Source organism: Protopterus annectens, chromosome 7.part0, assembly GCF_019279795.1.
Source record: "Protopterus annectens isolate FY-2018-M chromosome 7.part0, PAN1.0, whole genome shotgun sequence".
Classification (NCBI taxonomy): domain Eukaryota; kingdom Metazoa; phylum Chordata; order Ceratodontiformes; family Protopteridae; genus Protopterus; species Protopterus annectens.
This window is the reverse complement of record NC_056739.1, coordinates 1,053,013,253-1,053,035,641: the sequence shown is the minus strand read 5'-3', so window position 1 is coordinate 1,053,035,641 and position 22,389 is coordinate 1,053,013,253. Positions and strand designations below refer to the sequence as shown.

General features: G+C 40.3%; 1 protein-coding gene across 6 annotated transcripts in view; it reads left to right on the top strand.

Annotated features, from left to right (window-relative positions):
* LOC122806846 (cyclin-dependent kinase 17-like) overlaps positions 1-22,389 on the top strand; it is a 2,140,137-nt gene that overhangs the window by 1,636,654 nt on the left and 481,094 nt on the right. For all 6 annotated transcript variants that reach the window (XM_044077605.1, XM_044077600.1, XM_044077601.1 and 3 more), the window contains one exon: positions 114-176. In XM_044077605.1, the coding sequence (XP_043933540.1) occupies positions 114-176 (63 nt within the window). The remainder of the gene's footprint in view (positions 1-113; positions 177-22,389) is intronic.

The following is a 22,389-nucleotide window of genomic DNA, read 5'->3' as shown; positions in this document are numbered from 1 at the left end:
AGTACTGTTTTAACTCATGTCTAGCAAGAAGTCTCTTATAGAAAGGATCATTTAAGTCCTGATACAGATTGGCATTTGTAAATAAAATAAAGTGACATTTCTTTGTTTTACAGGAACAAGATTTGAAGCAGTACATGGATGCCTGTGGAAATATCATGAGCATGTATAATGTAAAGGTAAGAGCATGACCATCTGTCTAATGTAGAGGTAAGATGAATATGCTAGAGTATTTCAGTAAAATTTAATGAATATTCATCAGACTTCATCATGATCTTTGCCTGCTTTAAACTTAATTTGCATAACATCAAAACCTTTATGTGTGTGTGTGTGTGTCTGGCAGGTGCCAGATGTCCCCATTTCAGAGGGACTGTCCCAGGATCATCAGCCCAATCCCGAGTCCTGCACTGCGAGTTAAAATCCTGGCGAAACAGCCTCCTGTTTGTGATTTATGATTGGCCCTTATGCCAGTATACAAGCCAATCATAAATCGCAAAGCGGAGCCACTTCTGTTTGATGCGGTACAGCAGATTTTTTTTTTTTTTTTTGTCTAAACGAGTGAGAGGGAAGGACCCATTTTGTTCCCTACCTGTCCCTTACCAAATCTGGCAACCCTGGTCTGGAGTATGTTTTGTTCATGGAGTGCTTTCAAGGTAATTTTGCTGGCCTTGATACCCCTGCTAATTTGGCAGCTGTGGGGTTTGTGCAGGAATTTCACCCCTCTGGAATATCTTACCGTTAAAAGTGTAAAACCCAATAATTTGAGTCCCAGCACTTTGAAAATGAAAGAATGATTTCTGTACAAAGACAGCAAAGTTTGAAAGTTGATGTATTTGCAAATCTCATTTTTTTTTTTGCAAGAGAGGTGGCTTTGCTCCTGGCATCCTACTTTATGTATAAATTGTTGAGTAGGAGAGATGCTCTGAAATATCATAATCTTGGAATTTTTATTTATTACTCTTGTTTGTAATTAAAAAAAAATGAAGAGATATTCCCTTTTGCTGCGGTGAACTGTCCAATAAATAATCCACAAACCAAAAGACAGCTGGTTCACCCAGGCTAACACTGTGCTGAAAAGCAAATAAACTGTCTGTACAATCCAGTAATAAAAGTTCTGTTAAAATCCAGAATTTAATGAAAAGAATGAAATAAAACAAAATAAGAACAGAAATAATAAAAATTAAGTCCCTTGTCCAACGATAAGCGCTTTTGAATAGTTCTTTTTCAGATTGTATAATCAAATGGGACATTCATCTGTATATATAAGCCAGTCAAAATTATTCACCCAATGAGAATATCAACACCAAGGTTCCAGCCAATTCATGTTTGAATTTCTCCATCTGATTTGCATAAACCAGGTTAACAATCCCATTTTCTAAATGGATGCCTCACACAGCTTACTAATGTTCAGTACTAATGAAATATGCAAAGTAGGTGATGTTAGTAACCAATAGCACTTCCAAAAGAAGTAACAAATGAAGCAGCTAGCTTTCATGCATACTTAGAAGCATGCCTCACACTAATATATTGGAGTCAGAATATGCAAAATAGGTGAACTAAACAGCCAATAGTGGCTTCCAAAAAACAGCAAAAGACAAATCAAATCTGCTAGACTTCATGTATTCTTATTGAAAAACTTGTCAAATAATCCCAAAAGCAGTTCTTTACATATTTCTAATATTCAATAGAGGAAAAATGGCACGAACAATAAATGGATGATCTAAGTAGCCAATGACGGCTTCCAAGGAGCGGCAAAAAACAAATCTGCTGACTTTCATAAATTCCTATTATGAAACTTCTTTTCTTTAATCTAATTAACCCAAAAGAAGTTTTTCACATATCTCTGATGTCCAATGATGGGGATGACAAAAGAATAATATATATAGTAGTATGCATCGCTATCAATAAAAATAGACTATGTCATTACTAAAATTTAATTTCTCAAGACAGGAATATAGCAGGACAATTACTAAGTGACAATAAATGTCAAGGCTCCATGTCTTGCATGGCCACATTTGTACCTCGATAAATTCACATGGTGACTGCCTATAAGTTTTTTCCTGAGAAGAGTATAGGTATGTTATTTCACTCTAGCAATGTATGCAAATTTCAGACTTCATTTCATCCATCCAAAGTCAGTGTATATAAGTTTCTGACTTCATCCCATCCATTCAAGATCAATAGGGAACTTTTACTAGAATTTCATCATCTCTGTTCAGATGTTTATCATATTGTCCAGTTTTGTATTGATGAAACCAGAGCAGGAAAAATATGGTCATATTAAATTACAAATAGCATTTGTCGACAGCATCAAACCTTCTAATCTTGACACTAACATAATCAAACTTCCGTTAGGATATAAATGCTCTTATAAAGCAAAATAACAAGTATGTTATTTCACTATAGCAATGTATGCAAATTTCAGACTTCATTCCATCCAGTCAAGATCAATAGGAAATTTTACTAAGATTCCACCATGTCTCTTCAGATATTTATCATTCATCACTTATGATCTCGTTAGCTCATGGTCGATATGCATCTCTTCAAGACAGGTTTCAATGGTATAACACTATTCAACCCCGGATGTTGATCAGCTCTAAGGTTTATTATCCATTTGGTTTCCCTAAGTTCAGTTATGTTCTCAATATCCCCTTTTTTTGGGCCAGTATGTATGGTCTCCATAGCTTTATATGAAAACAAGTGATCTTTATGCTGACTGACATGATTAGCTAGGGCATTATGAACATCTTGGTTCACAATGTCCCTTTGATGCCTCTGTATGCGTTTCTTAAGCATTTGGTTAGTTTTGCCTACATAAAATGACTGGCATGATCTACATGTAGCCAGATAAACAACATTGCTCATAGTACAGGTTGCTTTGACATCAAATGTATAAAATCTCTTCGTTCTTGGATGCTCAGACTTGTTGCTACTATCCATCAGAGTACAAATATTGCAATTGCCACACATAAAAGTCCCCTTCTGTCCTTGAATCTGCTTAGTCTTTTGTGTATTTATGCACAATAATCTTTTCAGATTCCTCTTGTTTTTATAGCAGAAACGTGGTCTTTCTCCCACTATATCTTTCAACTGGGAATCTTGCATTAAAATGGGCCAAAACTGTTGAATTATTTGCTGAATTTGATAGTTATCCATGCTATAAGTTAAAGCAGATCTGGTCAGTGTATCTTTATCCTTCTTCCTATCTCCCTTTTCCTGCATTGGTAACCTCAAGTCTTTCCCCTTATAGCCTCTTTCTTTCAAATTTTCCTGTAAAAGACTCACCTCTCTATTATGTGTGTCCTCTCGGTTACAACGTTTATAAATCCTATTAGTTTCATTTCTCATGATGTTTCTGGAAATATGTCTAGGATGCATACTGCTTTTCAGCAGGTAATGTTTACGCCAGGTACTTTTCCTGTGTAGTTCGATTTCTAGTTCTCCTATTTCATTGAGCATAACATTAACATCCAAAAAAACTTACCGTGTGTTTAGAATAGTTAGAGCTAAAAGTCAAGAACGAGGTGGTTGTATTCAAATAATTATGGAAGAGTTGAAATTGCTCTGTACTTCCTTTCCATAAGATGAACAAGTCATCTGCAAAACGCCCCTAGTACAGAATGTTATCAAACAATGGGTTGTCAGTATTTAAAACAAATTCCAACTCCCATTGAACTAGAACTATGTTCGAATAACCATTGGCACAGGGGGTGCCCATGGCAACCCCCCATTTCTATAAATAGTTTTGTTCACCAAATAAGAAAATGTTATTCTCCAGAATCAATTCAAGTAGATCACAAATAGTTTGAGTCTCTACTGCATTCTTCCTTGCAGATATTAGTCTTCTTATTGAATTTATACCTGCTTCATTCGGTATGGTAGTAAAAAGACTATTGATATCTAATACGGTAAGAAGAAGGCTAGATTTATCCATTATTGCTTCCATCACTGGATGCAATTTATGAAGGAAGTCATCTGTGTCTCTTAACACTGTACCATGATTCTTTCAAATTTCTTTCAGTTCTCTTTCTACAAATAAAGGCATATTTTCTGTAATCCAACCTTGGCCGGAAACAATAGGACGTAATGGTGGATCTTGAAGCTTTTTGTGTATCTTCAGTAAGCCATTAATACTGGGAACTGTAGGATTGGTGACATCCAGGAAGTTAAATAGATCTAAGTCAATTTGCCTTTGTAAAACCATATCATGTAGATATGATCTAACTTTATGTATAGCTCGATTGACATCCAAAGGTGTAACAGCAGTGTAAGTGTTCGAATCCTTTAACATTTTTTCCATTTTACTGAAATACCATGAGGAATCCATAACTACTATAGCTCCACCTTTGTCTGCTGGTTTCAGTATGACTTCTCTATTCTGTTGTAAATGCTGAATAGCTTCCCTCTCTTCTGAGGTTATGTTACTGAAATGTTTGGTACGGCAACCCTGGTCTGGAGTATGCTTTGTTCATGGAGTGCTTTCAAGGTAATTTTCTGGCCTTGATAACCCTGCTAATTTGGCAGCTGTGGGGTATGTGCAGGGTTTTCACCCCTCTGGAATATCTCACCGTTAAAAGTGTAAGACCCAATAATTTGAGTCCCAGCACTTTCATAGGTTCATACTAGGCTATCTGCCCTAGGGCATTTATAAGCCTAGCCTGAGTGTGTATGGCTTTCGCCACCCATATTAAATTAGTTTTGCTATGTCCTTTTTCAAGGTTAGTATACTGTGCCTCTGTCTAACAGTGACACAGAAGTGATACCCGGGGTAAACCTACGATCTCCCATCCACTCATCAAGATTCCTCTTGAAGAGAGTCAATGAGGGACTCTGCCTAACCTGGACTGGGATTTTATTCCAGAGTGAAGGGAGCCTCTGGGTTATGAATCTGTCCCTCCAGCATGTCCTATTTATTTCAGTGCTGAGGTTCATGTCCCTCAAGCGCGTAGCTCGATGGGATTTGGATTTTCTGAGGTGCAGCATGTCCATTAATTCCGGGTTGGACATGGCTTTATACGTCAGGCACAGATCGCCTCTGAGCAGGCGGTATGCCACTGAGTAGAGCTGGAGTTTCTTTAACCGGGCAGCATACGGCATCTGTTTGAGCCCCTTGATCCTCTTGGTGAGGTACTTTTGGGGTCTTTCCAGTTGCTGCAGGTGTCTGGTAAGGTACATCCCAAAAGGGGCAGTGTACTCAATTATGGGCCTGATGAGGGATGAGTAAAGAGGCATGGTGACCTCCCCTGATCTAGATGTGAATCCCTTCATGATTAGGTGGGCTATATAAAATGTTTTTCTAACCACTTTGGCCACGTGGTTGTCAAATGAGAGATTGCTATTAACTTGGGTCCCCAGGTCCCTAATGACTTCTTCTGTACTTAATGGATTACCACCTATGTGGTAATTTGTGGGCACTTTGTTTTTGCCAAAGGGGATGACTATACACTTTTTGGCGTTTAGCTTGAGGCCATGGCTTTGGCACCAGTTGTCTGTTTCTATGAGGCCCTTTTGGAGGATGCTTGTGTCGGCTGGAGAGTCTATTATGGCGCTCAGTTTGCAGTCATCTGCGAACTTGGTCAGCCACAGTCCTTCCATGTTGGCCTGTACCTCCGAGAAATATATACCGAACAAGAGAGGTCCCAGGACTGAGCCTTGTGGGACGCCACTTGTAACTGGTTTGGAGTCTGACATGGCTCCAGCTATTCTAACCATGTGGGTTCTGTCCTTGAGCCAGTTTGCAACCCATCTAGTTACATAGGGGTTTATATTTAAGCTGGTGAGCTTATCTATAATACCCGAGTGGGGTACTGTATCAAAGGCTTTTGCGAGGTCCAGGTAGGCTGTGTGGACCACCTTCCCCTTGTCAGTGGCCTTGGTGACTGTTTCAAAGAAATCAACCAGGTTCAAGAGGCAGGATCTGCCCTTAACAAAGCCAAACTGGGTAGGAAATGAAAATGAAAGAATGATTTCTGTACAAAGACAGCAAAGTATGAAAGTTGATGTATTTGCAAATCTCATTTTTTTTTATTTTTTTGCAAGAGAGGTGGCTTTGCTCGTGACATCCTACTTTATGTATAAATTGTTGAGTAGGAGAGATGCTCTGAAATATCATAATCTTGGAATTTTTATTACTCTTGTTTGTAATTATGTTCTTGCCCTTTTGAGGATTTCACAGGAAAAATATTTAGGCCAAGAGGCAGGGGCGGCTCGTGGCATAGGGCTGCCGGACTGCAGCCCCCTCAAAAATAAAAAAGAAAGAAAAATGAGAAAGAAAAATGGAAAATAAAAAAAATTATTTTTTCAAAATTCGCTGACTTTGCGCATAGACCGAGTCCCGACTACTGTCGGTCTATGCGCATGCTCAAGGCAGTCCGGCCGTCCCCATAGGGGGACACAAGGAGACGTCTGTGCACTTTTACAGTGCACAGACTCGCCAGGATTATGGGTCGCGTCCGGTCTGCAAGAGCAGCAGCAGGGACTCGGGACAGAGCATTACCGTCGGGAAGGAGCATTAGGATCTCGTCGGGCAGGAGCATTAGGATTAGGATCTCGCGGGTCTTTCAGTATTGCGCGGGAAGGATGTACGTTAGCTGGATGTATTCAGGTAAGGTGCCTTTTAATTTACAATGTTTATTTGTATGGAGTTTGTGCTTTTTAATTTACAATGTTTATTTGTGTATGGTGCTTGTGCTTATGCTTTACTGGAGTTTGTGTGTGTATGGTGCTTGTGCTTTACTGGAGTTTGTGTGTGTATGGTGCTTGTGCTTTACTGGAGTTTGTGTGTGTGTATGGTGCTTGTGCTTTACTGGAGTTTGTGTGTGTGTGGTGCTTGTGCTTTACTGGAGTTTGTGTGTGTATGGTGCTTGTGCTTTACTGGAGTTTGTGTGTGTATGGTGCTTGTGCTTATGCTTTACTGGAGTTTGTGTGTGTATGGTGCTTGTGCTTTACTGGAGTTTGTGTGTGTATGGTGCTTGTGCTTTACTGGAGTTTGTGTGTGTATGGTGCTTGTGCTTTACTGGAGTTTGTGTGTGTATGGTGCTTGTGCTTATGCTTTACTGGAGTTTGTGTGTGTATGGTGCTTGTGCTTTACTGGAGTTTGTGTGTGTATGGTGCTTGTGCTTATGCTTTACTGGAGTTTGTGTGTGTATGGTGCTTGTGCTTATGCTTTACTGGAGTTTGTGTGTGTATGGTGCTTGTGCTTTACTGGAGTTTGTGTGTGTATGGTGCTTGTGCTTATGCTTTACTGGAGTTTGTGTGTGTATGGTGCTTGTGCTTTACTGGAGTTTGTGTGTGTATGGTGCTTGTGCTTATGCTTTACTGGAGTTTGTGTGTGTATGGTGCTTGTGCTTTACTGGAGTTTGTGTGTGTATGGTGCTTGTGCTTATGCTTTACTGGAGTTTGTGTGTGTATGGTGCTTGTGCTTTACTGGAGTTTGTGTGTGTATGGTGCTTGTGCTTTACTGGAGTTTGTGTGTGTATGGTGCTTGTGCTTTACTTGAGTTTGTGTGTGTATGGTGCTTGTGCTTTACTGGAGTTGTGTGTGTATGGTGCTTGTGCTTTACTGGAGTTTGTGTGTGTATGGTGCTTGTGCTTTACTGGAGTTTGTGTGTATGGTGCTTGTGCTTTACTGGAGTTTGTGTGTGTATGGTGCTTGTGCTTTACTGGAGTTTGTGTGTGTATGGTGCTTGTGCTTTACTGGAGTTTGTGTGTGTATGGTGCTTGTGCTTTACTGGAGTTTGTGTGTGTGTATGGTGCTTGTGCTTTACTGGAGTTTGTGTGTGTATGGTGCTTGTGCTTTACTGGAGTTTGTGTGTGTGTGTGTGTGTGTGTGTGTGTGTGTGTGTGTGTGTGTGTGTGTGTGTGTGTGTGTGTGTGTGTGTGTGTGAAAATTCCCCAGGTGCTTATGGTGGTGTGGTAGGGAATGCCTCAGGCTTGAACCCTGTACCCTGTATGCAGGTGTTAAAGACTTGAGTTCCCTACCCACCACCATTTGTAAAAAAAATTCAGATTTTTGCCTCATATTCGATCTGATCTGTTCCTCATAATATCTGTGGTTTGTAAATGTTGCAATGCTTGATATTTGATGGTGTAGTAGTAGCATTGTTGCCTCACAGCTGCAGGTTCTTGGGTTTGATTCTTGGCTGGGGTTCCTTCTTTGTGGGGTCTGTATCTTCTCGCGTGTTTGTGTGGGTTTGCTTTTGTGTCCTCCCATGTTACAAAGACATGTCTGCATTATTTCTTACTGGGCCTCTACTGAAAATTGTTTATTTGTTCCAAGTCAGACTGTCCTGATTAAAAATGTTAAATAAAATTGACAGGCATTTGAATTTCAGACTTAAGGGTTTCTGAATGTTTAATTCCTATTTGATGGTGCAGTGGTAGTATTGTTGCCTCACAGCTATAGGTTTTCTGGTTTGATTCTTGGTTGGGGTGGCTTCTGTCTGCATCTCCTCCCTGTATTTGTGTGGATTTGCTCTGGTGCCCTGCCATTTTACAAAGACGTGTCTGCAGTATTAATCCCTCGTCTCTGCTGAAAATTGTTTTGTTCTGTCCGCAGTAAAATTGACAGGCATTTGAATTTCAGACTTCAGGTTTCTGAATGTTTAATTCCTTGCATAATTGATGGTGCGGTGGTAGTATTGTTGCCTCACAGCTATAGGTTTTCTGGTTTGATTCTTGGTTGGGGTGGCTTCTGTCTGCATCTCCTCCCTGTATTTGTGTGGATTTGCTCTGGTGCCCTGCCATTTTACAAAGACGTGTCTGCAGTATTAATCCCTCGCCTCTGCTGAAAATTGTTTTGTTCTGTCCGCAGTAAAATTGACAGGCATTTGAATTTCAGACTTCAGGTTTCTGAATGTTTAATTCCTTGCATAATTGATGGTGCAGTGGTAGTATTGTTGCCTCACAGCTATAGGTTTTCTGGTTTGATTCTTGGTTGGGGTGGCTTCTGTCTGCATCTCCTCCCTGTATTTGTGTGGATTTGCTCTGGTGCCCTGCCATTTTACAAAGACGTGTCTGCAGTATTAATCCCTGCGTCTCTGCTGAAAATTGTTTTTGTTCTGTCCGCAGTAAAATTGACAGGCATTTGAATTTCAGACTTCAGGTTTCTGAATGTTTAATTCCTTGCATAATTGATGGTACGGTGGTAGTATTGTTGCCTCACAGCTATAGGTTTTCTGGTTTGATTCTTGGTTGGGGTGGCTTCTGTGTGGAGTGTGCATCTCCTGCCTGTGTTTGTGTGGATTTGCTCTGGTGCCCTGCCATTTTACAAAGATGTGTCTGCAGTTTTAATCCCTGCGTCTCTGCTGAAAATTGTTTTTGTTCTGTCCGCAGTAAAATTGACCAGCATTTGAATTTCCAACTTCATGTTCTTCAGAATACATAGTAGCACAACCTTTTTTTTTTGGCAATTTTCTAAGTTTATAAGATGAATATTTTAAATTTGTCCCTATTTTTGGGACTGTATTCCCCCATTATTGGCTTTGTCCAGGTTTTTGTGCTAAGGTTGACAGCTATGGCAAGAACTGAATTCACTGAATATGTTTGAGGGCTGTATTCCCTCATTACTGGGTTTGTCCAGGTGTTTTGTACTAAGAGGTTGACAGCTATGGTGAGAACTGAATTCACTAAATGATAGCCATTTAAGTTTCAGTCTTCCTCTTTTTACAAAGCAGCTGATGTGGCGTAGTGGTATGTTACTCTGACTGTTTTTTGCTCAGGGACCTTGGCAGTAAAATATATGGTGGCAACACAACATTTTATTCTAGCAACTTTCCAAGATTATACAAGCAATGTTTAATGTGTCCCTGTTTTTGGGCTTTTGACCCCCCCCCCAATACATTTTGGCTTTTTCCAGTTTTCTTGAGCTGCGAAGTTGAGATGCAGTTGAGTATTGAGTAGATTTTACAAGGAACTGAGAGCTGCAGGGGAATAGAAGTTTAGTGCTTTGCCAAGTTAATACTATAGCACAACAGGCTGTGTACTTGCTTTTGATGCAGAAGGTTGTGGGTTCTACTCCCACAAGGGGTAGATGCTGCCGTACTGAGAATGTTCTCCTTGGTGAAGATACTAGTTCGTTATCAGTTTGCCATCCATTTCCTCTTGCAATATTATTACTAGCTTATCATTTTTTTAATGTAATATAGACAATTTATTCCTGAGGGGCAACAGACACTTTATTTTTCTATGAAACCATGAAATATAAAGGTGATTGCTAGCAGCAACCACTTCATTAGTTACAGATTTCTTTAATGTGGAATTATTTAGATGACTGACTTCAGAGATTGTGCATATTTACTGATAATGGACTGTAGAATTGTGCATATTTACTGATAAAGGTGGACTGTAGAATTGTGCATATTTACTGATAATGGTGGACTGTGGAATTGTGCATATTTACTGATAATGGTGGACTGTGGAATTGTGTATATTTACTAATAATGGTGGACTGTGGAAGTCTGAGTAGACTTTTTATGATAAATGTTCTCAACTGGGCAGTTTTGCCATTATGGGTGCATATGGTTTGTGGGATTGGTTACTGCGAAAAATGTTCAAAACAAATTTAAAACATCCTGTAACAAGTGTACTGTATTGTACAAGGAATATAATTTTAGTACAATGAGGAAGGTGTATCAAAGAGCACATGTATGTTTCATATGCAAGGAGCCTATGATTCAAAACAGCCCAAAATTAATCTTTATCTGCCACTGGCAAAATGTATTTTCCTTGAATGTGGGTTTCAATGCTGTTTCAATGAATGTGAGTTTCAAGGGCAGAGAAGTTTTAATGCTAAGTTTTCATTGTGAGACTGCATTGCTTTGTTTAACAGATGACTTAGTGTTTGTGCTGTAAAATACAAAATAAAACTTTCAAATGAAGTCCAACTCATCATAGAAGTAAAGCAGTATGCACATTAGTGTTTATGGTAAATGGAGTGAAATAGCCAAGTATAATGGTTCATTGGAATGGCTGCAGAGGCTCCATTCAACCATTATTTTGTCAGGGGGGGAAGGGCAGCAAACTCAGACAGGCCCAGCTGAACTATACCTCCCAACTGTCCAGATTTTCAAAGAATGAATAGATTTTTGCTTCTTATTTTTGGTTTGTTCATAAAATTTGTAGTTTTAATTCCTAAATGATTTGCCAGAAGTCACTGTAAGTTTCAGACTTCATAACCTTCAGAAAAATGCATGTTAAAGTAAGAGCTGTTCTATCAACTGTCTCAATTTATACAAGAGCAATTTTAGTACTGTTTATATGTGCCCCAATATATTTGGCCTTGTTCAGATTTACTGCATTAACAGATTGAGAGGTACATGCAAATAAATTGCTTTATAGAATTAGGCATAGCCAACCTCTCAACTGTCCCCAATTTTTGGCTCAAAATGTTGCTCTTCCCCCTTATAATCCCTCCGCAAAATAGCAATTTTGGAAGAAAACATGGAGGGTTTACAATTAAGAAATAACTGTAATAATCAAAGTTATAGATTACTTGAAATACATGTAGATTCTTTTATATTTTGTCAGCTGCTCAAGGTAGCAGTACTAATATTAAAGTGTCCCTTCTTTGACAGGTAGCAGCTGTATTGTGTGTCTATTTTATATTTTTGCATCACGTTTTTGTCCATGTTTCATAAAATTGTGTTTTTTGGCAAATTAGTGACATCACTAAAGACTGAAGTTAGAAAATGACAGACATTTGAGTTTCAGATTTTATACCCTTCAGAAATGCAAGACCTATTCTATTATCTTTCTAAGTTTATTAGAGCAATATTTAAAAATTGTCCTTATTGTTGGGCCTTTGTCCCACTTCTGTGTATGGCTTTGTCCAGATTTCTTGCTCTTGAGGTTGAGAGGTATGACAAATGTGTCAGGGCCATCACAGTCAGCCAGAGAGATTTCAAATTGTGACATGCTTGTTGCACCCCACTCCCCCATGTAGTGACTCTGGATGTGTCCAAGCAAGGCAAGGAGTAGTTGTATCTACCTTGGATGGGGAGGACACACTGCATACGTACTACAGTGGCTTTTCATCTGTCCTTGATTTTGCAGAATGGTCTGGTTTCTGTCATATTTTTGTACTGTTGATTTATGCTTATTACTCAAGTGCCTGTTGCTCTGTGTTTTTAAGTAGCAATGCTTTAATGACCATAAGGTAAGCTTGTCTGAGATCGTAAGATGCAAGTAAGCTTTAATAAGCATACTGTTAAAGAATTGCCAACATTGAGAGCCTTTCTGTTGTTGCCATGCAGAGAATACTTGACTAGATAATCTATAAGCCTTGGGTATTAAAGGACAGGATTCCATTATTTTAAAAAGCTCATTACACTTGTTGGAGACTTCCAGTCATCTCTACAGACTTTACCCATAAACTAAACAGAATGCCAATCATGTGTGGTCCATAACCTGTACAGTAATCCTTTAAGCAATGTATCTTGAGCTTGTTTCTTGTTTGCTTTTCATTTTTTACTTTTATCATGTATTCCCCAAGAAACAAGTTGACAGGCAGCTGGTCTTTTGGATAAGAAACATTTTTACAAGTGGGGCATCACATATATTTCTACTTTCAGCATGTTACTTGGTACTTTAATAAAGCTGAATATATTATAATTAGGACTGCAGTGCAAGGAGAAGTGGTTTGAGTTGAGTGCTTCTGGTTTTTCTTATACTTGATTTTGACTGGCATTCCAGTAATGTATTTAAAAGTAATTTATTTTTCATGCCTCACAACCTTTTGTTTCCATCTAGATATTAAGTAAGCTGTCATGCAGCCAATGCATTGAAATATTTTTATTCTTCTACACTTATTTTTGTCTTGATTGGACTTTCATAATGATGGTTTGCCACCCAGGGCAGCGTATTTAATTAGTTAGTTTTTTGTGGTTTTGTGCATAGCTCCTCCCCTTTCTGGTTGACCACACCCCCTCCCCTTGACCCCACCCATTCAGCTGTCTCCTGCAGCCCCCCTGTGATTTGAAGTCACCAGCCGCCACTGCCAAGAGGGATAAAAAATCACCCACAAAGGGTAGCAATTAAGTCCAAGTTTGACCAAAATACATATATAGATGCTGAATGAAAATTTTCTTTGGTCTGTAAAGTCAATGCGAGTATTAGACACCTGCAAAACGCTGCATACATCAGATATCTCTTATTTAAAGGCATGTCTAAATAGAAGTAAAACACCTGTCTGAAGAGTTGTCAGCCTGTCTGAAAGTTGTTGCGCTAACCACAACCTCCCATACTCAACCAGACCTCCCAGAAGTCACTATCTGTGCAAGTAACTTCTTTCAGCTAAAGTATGCCATTAGGTTGATAGTCCTCATCTGTTATAGAAGATTAAACCTATGACTGTTCAGCAGCTGCTGAATTGCTGTGACTAGGTCCTGCAAAGTTAGATTTACTGTTCCATTAATTTATTCATTTAAAGTTCTATCAAGGAGTACATCTATAGGCTATAGACACAGTAAACATTTTTTTTGTGCTCATAAAGGACAGTCATCCTCATTTTACTGTCTCTGGTGTAAAACTTCTTGAAAGTACCATTTAGCAGCTCCTGCTATTTTCTGTCTCATAAGAAATTCTTACTGTGGCTTCTAGGCAAAACATGGTATAGAGAGAATACTGCTGGCTACAAAAGATTGTCAGCATACTGAATTTAAGGAATGCTTGGTTGTTTTTGTGTATCTGGATTTTTGAAAGCCTTTGGGGTTAATTAACCGACTCTGTGTTTGAGTTTAATCCAAATAGTATCCACCAATAATGCACAGACGGTTAAAACCTTAAAAAAAAATGAAGCAACATACTTGCTAATTTGCTGTGCTGCTAGTGTATCACTGTTTAATATTGTGTGTAAGCAGGGCATCTTTGTCAGTGAAGTGCTGTGCTAAACCTTGCTGATGTCCTTCATGGATGCATCTGCAGTCATAACAACTGGGTTGTCCGTCAGGCAGCCCTTCAGTCGGCCGGATTCCAAAGTCCGGGTCCGGCTTCGGCTGATGTCGCACTTCACCCGACGTCATCTCTGTTGGTCTTCGGGTATAAAGGCATCAGCCGACGCCATTTTCCCCAGTCTTTCTTGCCGCGTGGCGCCCGAAGCAGAAGCTGTTCGCAAGTGCCGGTCGGTCGGATCCAGAGATTACTTCTACCGAATACTACTTCGAAGACTTCTAAAGCTAAGTACCCCGTTGGGGACTCTTTCTTGCCTCAGCCGATGTCAGAAAAAGTTAATAATTGTTTAACCTGTGGGAAACAAATACCTCATAAAGATTTCCACTCTTATTGCCTGCCTTGTTTAGGCCCAACCCACGACGTAGCAGCCTGTTCGGCCTGTGCTTCCTTCAACCGACGAACGCTTAGGCGTCGGTCGGAGTTTGCAGAACAGTTTTTAGGTTCTGATTTTGCGTACATTATGCCGTCGGATCCTCCGACTACTCAATCTGCCAAAAAACGCAAAGATAAAGACCGACACTCGCGGTCCGCGGTTTCGGCCGAAACCATGGTTAAGCAAACCGCGAGTGTCTCGGTTTCGGCCGAAACCGAGAAAACTGATCAAAGTACAGCTGAATCTATCACTACAACTGAGGGCCCTGCTACCACTCTTGAATCGGCCTCAGAAATTTTATCCACTACGGTGGTTGCCACTGACTTATCAGACACCATTCCCTTGGATGTCTCTACCCCAGCACGTGGTGCTGCTAGGCCTCCAGCAGCCATGTCCATTAAGGCCTTCGCCAGGGCTAAAGCAGCCAAGACTACTAAAACAGTGCCTGTTAAACCCCCCACAGCCAGGCCCTCTTCTAGTTCTCAAATGCTTACTTTGGCAGAAGATTTAATTTCATTAATTAGAGGATCTCAATCTCACCCAGACAGGGCCTCTCAGCCCCAGAGAAGAGACCTAGGGCAGAGCCCCCTGAGCCAGTGTCCTCTGATGATTCTGCTGATGAATCAGACATAACTGACCAGCCAGAGGCTCCTTTCTCCAATTTTGAAGATTCTGATGCTGAAGAATCCATTCCAGCTGCTTCCCCACCAGAAGAATTCTCCTTTGGGGAAACCTTACATGCCATGCGAGAGCAGTTCCAATGGCAGCAACAGGATTTTTCAGACTCCAGAAAAAGACTTAGGACTTTTCTGCACCTTCCACAGCACAGGCCCTTAGCTATACCTCCTGTTCTCTCTGTGGTGGATGATGCTTTCAGTGATGTCTGCTCCGCTCCAGATTCTTTACCCCCAGCACCTGCCAAACCAGACAGATTTTACAGGGTGCCAGATACTCATCACCACCTTTACAAGGCCCCACTTGCAGACCCCAAAACTATATCCCAGGGTCCCAAGGCAGTAGCCGCGACCATAGCTAAAAACCCTATTCCTTCTGAAAGGGAAGCAAGGTCATTAGACAGATGGGGTAAAAAGGTCTACACTTCAGCTACTCTCTCAGCTAGAGCTTTAAACTGTCAGTTTCAAATGATACAATACCAAGAGTTTATGCTTGATCAGTTAACTAAAAAGCTAACCACTGATGAATCTCTTGATAAGAAATATGTATTAGAAATGGTAAATAACATACAACAGGTTAGTAACCATTCCTTAAAATGTGGCTATGATGCACTGGAGGCTTCATTTAGATCAGCCATGACTGGCACAGTGATAAGAAGGCATGCATGGCTAAAGGAGCAAGCTTTACCGGATCATGTTAAAGCTAAGTTGCTAGATGCTCCTATGGATAAGACAAGTTTGTTTGGTACACCTGCCCAGCAGGTTATGAAGAAAATGGAAGAAAAGGCAAAATCTGTTCAAACGGTTAAAGATTTCTTGCAGGTTCAACCCCAAGGTTTAGCAGGAACTGGCCTGCCAAAAATTGGTCCTTTCCTGACTCCACAAGATCTCAAAGGGGCAGGAATAGACGTTCCAGAGGCAGAAACCAATCCAGAGGAGGTACCTACAGAGGACGACAGTGGCAAGGTAACAACAGAGGCACAGACACAACCACTGCCACTACATCAACACAACCACAGTGACTTAACCCTAAATCCGCCTACCAGGGAACAAATAGCAGCACCTCTAGGCGGAAAGTTAACCTTATTTTCAAAGAACTGGCACTACATAACAAAAGACAAGTGGATTTTACGCACCATAGATCAAGGTTACCGCTTCCACTTCCACACTTTACCAGTCAAAAGAGGAATGCCAAATCTACCTCCAAATCAAAAAACAGAGGCTCTACAACAGATAATGGAGTTAGCAAACATGAGAGCTGTGGAAAGAGTGCCAACAGCAGAGCAAGGAAAGGGGTTCTACTCCAGACTATTCCTTGTTCCAAGAAAGGAAAAAAGTTGGAGACCAATTCTCGACCTGTCCACCTTAAATACATACATCATTGTCCCAAAATTCAAAATGCTGACCCTACAGCAACTTCTTCCCATGCTGGGCAAGGAGTGTTGGCTGGTAACTCTAGATCTCAAGGAGGCATACCTGCACGTCCCCATTCGACCAATCTGCAGAAGATACCTCAGATTTCTTGCAGGATCAGAGCACTATCAATTCTCAGCATTGCCCTTTGGCTTATCTACTGCCCAGAGTATTCACAAAATGCCTGGCATCAGTAATCGCCATTGCAGACTACAGGGAATTCAAATTTACCCATACCTGGACGACTGCCTGCTACAAGGGACAACAAAAGCAAGCTGACAACAGATTTACAAAGGGTCATTTACTTGCTACAAGCACTGGGATACACAGTCAATTTACAAAAGTCAAGGCTGATACCATCCCAAACAAGAACATTCTTGAGCTGAATTGGACACAGTAAAACAAATGGCATTCCTAACTACAGAAAAACAAAAGAACTCCCTCTTTACTTCTTGGCACTAACAAAACTGAACAAGTTAACAGCAAGAAAAGTACTGCAGGCCTTGGGCTTCATGGCATCATGCATAATCTTGGTCCCATTTGCCAGACTACATATGAGAAAACTACAGTGGTACCTAAAGAATTTATGGTCCCAACACAGGCACAGCCTAGAAACAGAAATCCCACTAATTCCATGCTTAAAACAGGAGTTCCTATGGTGGGCTCAGGCATGCCAGTCAAACCCAGGCCTACCCTTTCGCAGATGTCAAGCAAGCCAGACCATCACAACAGATGCTTCAGACCTAGGATGGGGGGCCCACATGCTGGACAAATGCGTGCAAGGATTGTGGACACAGGACCAACTTCACCTGCACATCAACCTAAAAGAAATGCTGGCAGTAAAACTGGCAATCCAAAAGTTCAAACCATTTCTCAAAGAGGGCCAGTTGATAAGGACAGACAACACCACAGTCATGTGGTACATCAACAAACAGGGAGGCACTCATTCATACCCCGTATGCAGAATGACTTTGGAGCTGTGGACCCTGGCACTCAGCTACAACATCCAGTTACAGGCAATATTTGTACCGGGAAAAGAAAATACTCTAGCAGACATATTAAGCAGAACCACATCGGATGCCCACGAATGGAAGCTTCACCGGACATCTTCAAGACCATCTCAAAGAAATGGGGAATGCCTCAGATAGATCTATTCGCATCACCTCTCAATCACCAGCTCAAAAAATTCTGCACAAGGACATTCCACCCACTAGCATGGAAAGTGGATTCACTCTCCTTCAGCTGGAAAGGCCTAACAGCATATGCATTCCCACCTCTTCCCTTGATACACAAAGTACTACTAAAAATCAAGGAAGAACGTCCAAGGATAATCCTGATAGCTCCAAACTGGCCAAGACAACACTGGTACCCACTGCTGCGGAGCATGTCTCAGAACAATATGTGGCCAATACCCCTGATGCCTTTGATGTTAACTCAGAACAACTACAGCATCATACATCCAAACCTAAAAACGTTGCAACTGACTGCATGGAACATCACATAGCAGCAGCTAATCCAGAACTTTCCCAAAGAGTTAAAGACATTATTCTTGAAGCATGCAGACCTTCAACAAGAAGGAACTATGCTGGAAAATGGAAAAGGTTTGTCATTTGGAGTACTGAAAGAGGAAAAGATGTGTCAAACATAGATATACCTAACATTCTGGAGTATCTGGCGAACTTCTTCATTCAGGCCTGTCCTACTCCTCCATCAAGATACATGCATCAGCTATTTCAGCAGAATACAGCTTTGATCCACCTGTTTTTCGCACCCTTTGCTCAGGCAGTTCCTCAGAGGAATCAAGAATGTAAAACCCCCAAGGAAACCACCATTACCAGCTTGGGACTTAAACTTTGTGCTAGAAAAGTTGACACTATCACCATTTGAACCAGCAGCAACAGCAGACCTACAACACCTGTCATGGAAAACTGCTTTCCTACTGGCAATTACTTCAGCAAGGAGGGTTTCAGAACTACAGGCCTTAATGGCGGTGCAACCCTTCCTAATCTTCCACCAAGATAGAGTGTCCATGAGGACTAATCCTACATTTATGCCTAAGGTGGTATCCAGAGTGTCTTTAAACCAGGCAATCCACCTACCTACCTTCTTTCCCAACCCACAAAACAGAGGGGAAAGAATACTGCATACCTTGGATGTACATAGACAACTACGCTACTACTTGGACAGAACAAAAAGTAGCAGAAAGACTGACCAACTTTTTGTAGCCTATGCAACAGGAAGGGAAGGAAAAGCTATTTCCAAACAGACAATCTCCAAATGGATAGGAAATTGCATACGATTCTGTTACTCCTTCCATGCAAAACCAATTCCACAGAACATAAGACCTCATTCTACAAGGGCAACAGCCACTACCACAGCCTTCTTATGAGGAGTGGCAACCAAAGACATTATTGAGGCGGCTACTTGGACCTCCGTGCATACATTTGCCAAGCATTATAATTTGCCTCTATATTCCAGATCCCGAGCAGGGTTTGCCACTGCTGTACTGCAAGGGATCCTAAACACACCATAATCTACTTTTATCCTCCTGGCCTAGTTGGCTATGGTATTCTACCCAGTTGTTATGACTGCAGATGCATCCATGAAGGACATAGTACAGTTTTGTACCTACCATAAATGTAGATGTCCGAACTGGATAGCATCTGCAGTCAGGATTACCCTCCCTCCTTCCCCTCTGTGGTACTCCTAGGGTGTTTACCCTCCTAATAGCTAGCTGGGGGGGGGTCTTTTATGGTGTATTTGTTTGTATATATGTACATACATGCTTATTTTTGTGTTTACCTCTATCTTTTTGGAAACATTGGCATCTATCCAAATTTTAGCCTTCAAGAGGGCTACTGGCATCTGGGGCAAGAAACACTGAGGAAAATGGCGTCGGCTGATGCCTTTATACCCGAAGACCAACAGAGATGACGTCGGGTGAAGTGCGACATCAGCCGAAGCCGGACCCGGACTTTGGAATCCGGCCGACTGAAGGGCTGCCTGACGGACAACCCAGTTGTTATGACTGCAGATGCTATCCAGTTCGGACATCTACATTTATGGTAGGTACAAAACTGTACTTTGTAGTATGTCTAACAGATCCTGCCTTCTGTCTGTATATTCTGCAGTATAAAGGAGATGACTCTTCAGATTCTGCCTTTTGGAAATGCCTGATTTTCAGGTCCTTAAATAAAATAAATATTATTGCAGTTCATCGTACTGTTACTGTATAGCAATTATGTAAAATAAACTTGTAACTGTGAATCAAAATTGGAGCTCCCCATCTTTGTGTAGACAGGTCACTAAAATAAAAATTCCTGATTAGCTTAAACCCATGTTCACGTGACGCAATCTGTCAGCCTGCTGCAAAGTGTCCTTTTCTCTTATTTATATTAAGTAAACTTTGTGAGCACTGAACCTGAATGGTAAAGTTAACTGGATTTGTATATTAACAAATGACAATTTTGTTAATTCTTTTCTAAGCACCTTTATTAAATTATCACTTAATTCATAGGCACATATACATTAATAGAAAATAAAACTGTATCAACATTTTTTTCATTTACACACATCGTACATATTACATATGTTTTCTTTATTTATAAAACTGTTATTCAGTCCAACTTTATATAAATTGCTCAATTATTGCCTCCCCTTAGACCAAAGTCGTCATCCTTAACATTATTCTGTATGTATTTTTCCCACAAATTTCATTTATTTCTATGCAATTTGCTCCTTTCCTTTTGTAAAGATCCGACTCCAGTTCTTTCCTCTCTTTTACGATATTCATTATTTCAAATACAGTTTTAGATTTTGATTTCCATTTTTTAGTAATTAATTTTTTTGGCAGACAGTAGACTTCAACTTAACAAGGCTTTTCTATGTCTAGGCAGTTCAGATACTGTACTCCAGCTCAAAAAGTTACAGCCACTTGCTCCCTCATTATTTCTGACAAGAGTATTCTTTAGGGAATTTTTAAAATCTGTCAATTCATTACACTTCCAAAAAAACATGTTCCCAGATGCTATTCTTCCACATCACACCATCAAATGTTTTCTATCAAAATCAGGAAAAATTCTTTGAAGACTGCTTGGGGTATACAAATTCCTATGCAAACACTTCCAAGCAAATTTTTTCTAATCTCCTGTCTTTTGATTCTTGTAGTTGTCATGCAGTGTTTTATATGGGTCTGCTTTAGAACGACGAAAAATCAAAATATCGAGCACTCACATGAGCGAAAAATCGGGAATTCGATATTTCGTTTTTTGGATCGCAGTACAGTGAAGATCGGAATATTTACCCTTTCCTTACTGTAGTGCGATCCCTGAGTAGGAATATATATTTAGCGGGGGGTGTGGGGGTGCAGCCCCCCACAATAGCGATTTCAAGTTCCTGATTATTCTCTCGTGAGCATTCGATTTTTTTCAGTGTTCTGACATAGACCCTTTTATGTGCCGTAACAATACCTTTAACAGCAGCTTCTATTTTCATTTGACTAAAACTCTGCCAGAGCAGCTGTTTCACTTAGGACTCTGCTGTCCCTTTCTCTTTGTCTATACTCTATCAATCCCTAGTAGAGAAGGCAGTCCAACCTGCAGTTTGTTTCTTCTTGGCCTCATCCCACTCTGTTACCTTTCCCTGTCTAGTTATTTACTCCCAGTACTTTGGTTCCTTTGCCATTTTTCTCCAGTAAATTCCAAACACCCCTTGCCTGTTTTTTGTGCCCCTACTTGCAGCCATCCCCATTGACAAAATGTACTTTCTCCTTTCCCATGTTGGCTTAGTTCTTAGAATACTTTATGCAACTTTGAGTATAATATTTTGTAGGGTTGTTGTTCTCCGTAAGGTTTTGCATCCAGGCATCCCACTCTCGTTATTCCTTGAACACTCCCCATCCCACAGCTTCATCATCATCCCTTTCCATTTTGAATTGCAACCACCTTCTGTTATGTATATGAGCCTTAACACTTCTCTTACTAATTCTTGTACTTAAACATGATTACAGTTGCTCTGTTTAGCATGGGTTAACGTGTAATTATTGTACTAAGTTGTTCATTTTTATTTAGTGATCCGTTCATGGTACTCTTATAAACTCAAATAAACCTTTGTCATTCACAACCATTCACCCTCTGTAAAAGTGCGTACATTTCACATTGCTATTCATTTGTTTTGTTTGAGTCTGATGTTTGTATAGGTTGGGTGTGTCACTAATATATATATTGTTTGGAGTTTTTCTGTCTGGATCTTCACTCCAATTGAGTTTACCAAGTTAGACCCTCTGCAAACAAAAAAGAAAAAGAAAAACTAGTAACATTAAGAAGGCCTTCCCTGCCAATGGTGTTCCCGTCATATCTAAATATGGTGGGTATAAATATTGTGGGGAAAAAAACAGATTTGTTAAGCACATTTCTAATTGGTAGGCTCTAGTATAGCTATAGCATTAACAGCATTCAGCAGTCATTACAGAACAGTAGTGGAAACAGCAAAGAGTTTTAAAATGCATTCAGACTCTTCATTTAGCCTTTTTGTTTTTTGTTTTTTTTTTTGGCTGGATGAGGTGTGTTTGTTTCAAAGCTTTCTGTGTTTCCTGCCACTGTTCTTTGGTGGCCATTATTTGTGTGACAGTATTAACTTTCAGGTTTTAAAGCTGTAAAACACTTGGTGCTCTTACACTTTTTCTCAAAGTATTGTTAAGCTCCAAGTACAAATAATTACAACTGGGTCTTTTCACCTTAGTCTTGAGACAAGTTTCTTAATACCTGGTTCTAGAGCACATAAGCTGATTATGATCAGGGACCTTGTAATCCTCTTTGTTAATATTACTGCTATCACTAGGAATAATAACACTTATTGACTTCCACAATTTTCAGATCCAGTATAAGAGGGAAAAAAAGAAGTTGTGTCCTTACCATAACATTCCATGTGGAGTGTTCATCTCACCTTTGTTCTTACAAATGGGTGTCGGAGCCGATCCTCGGCTCCG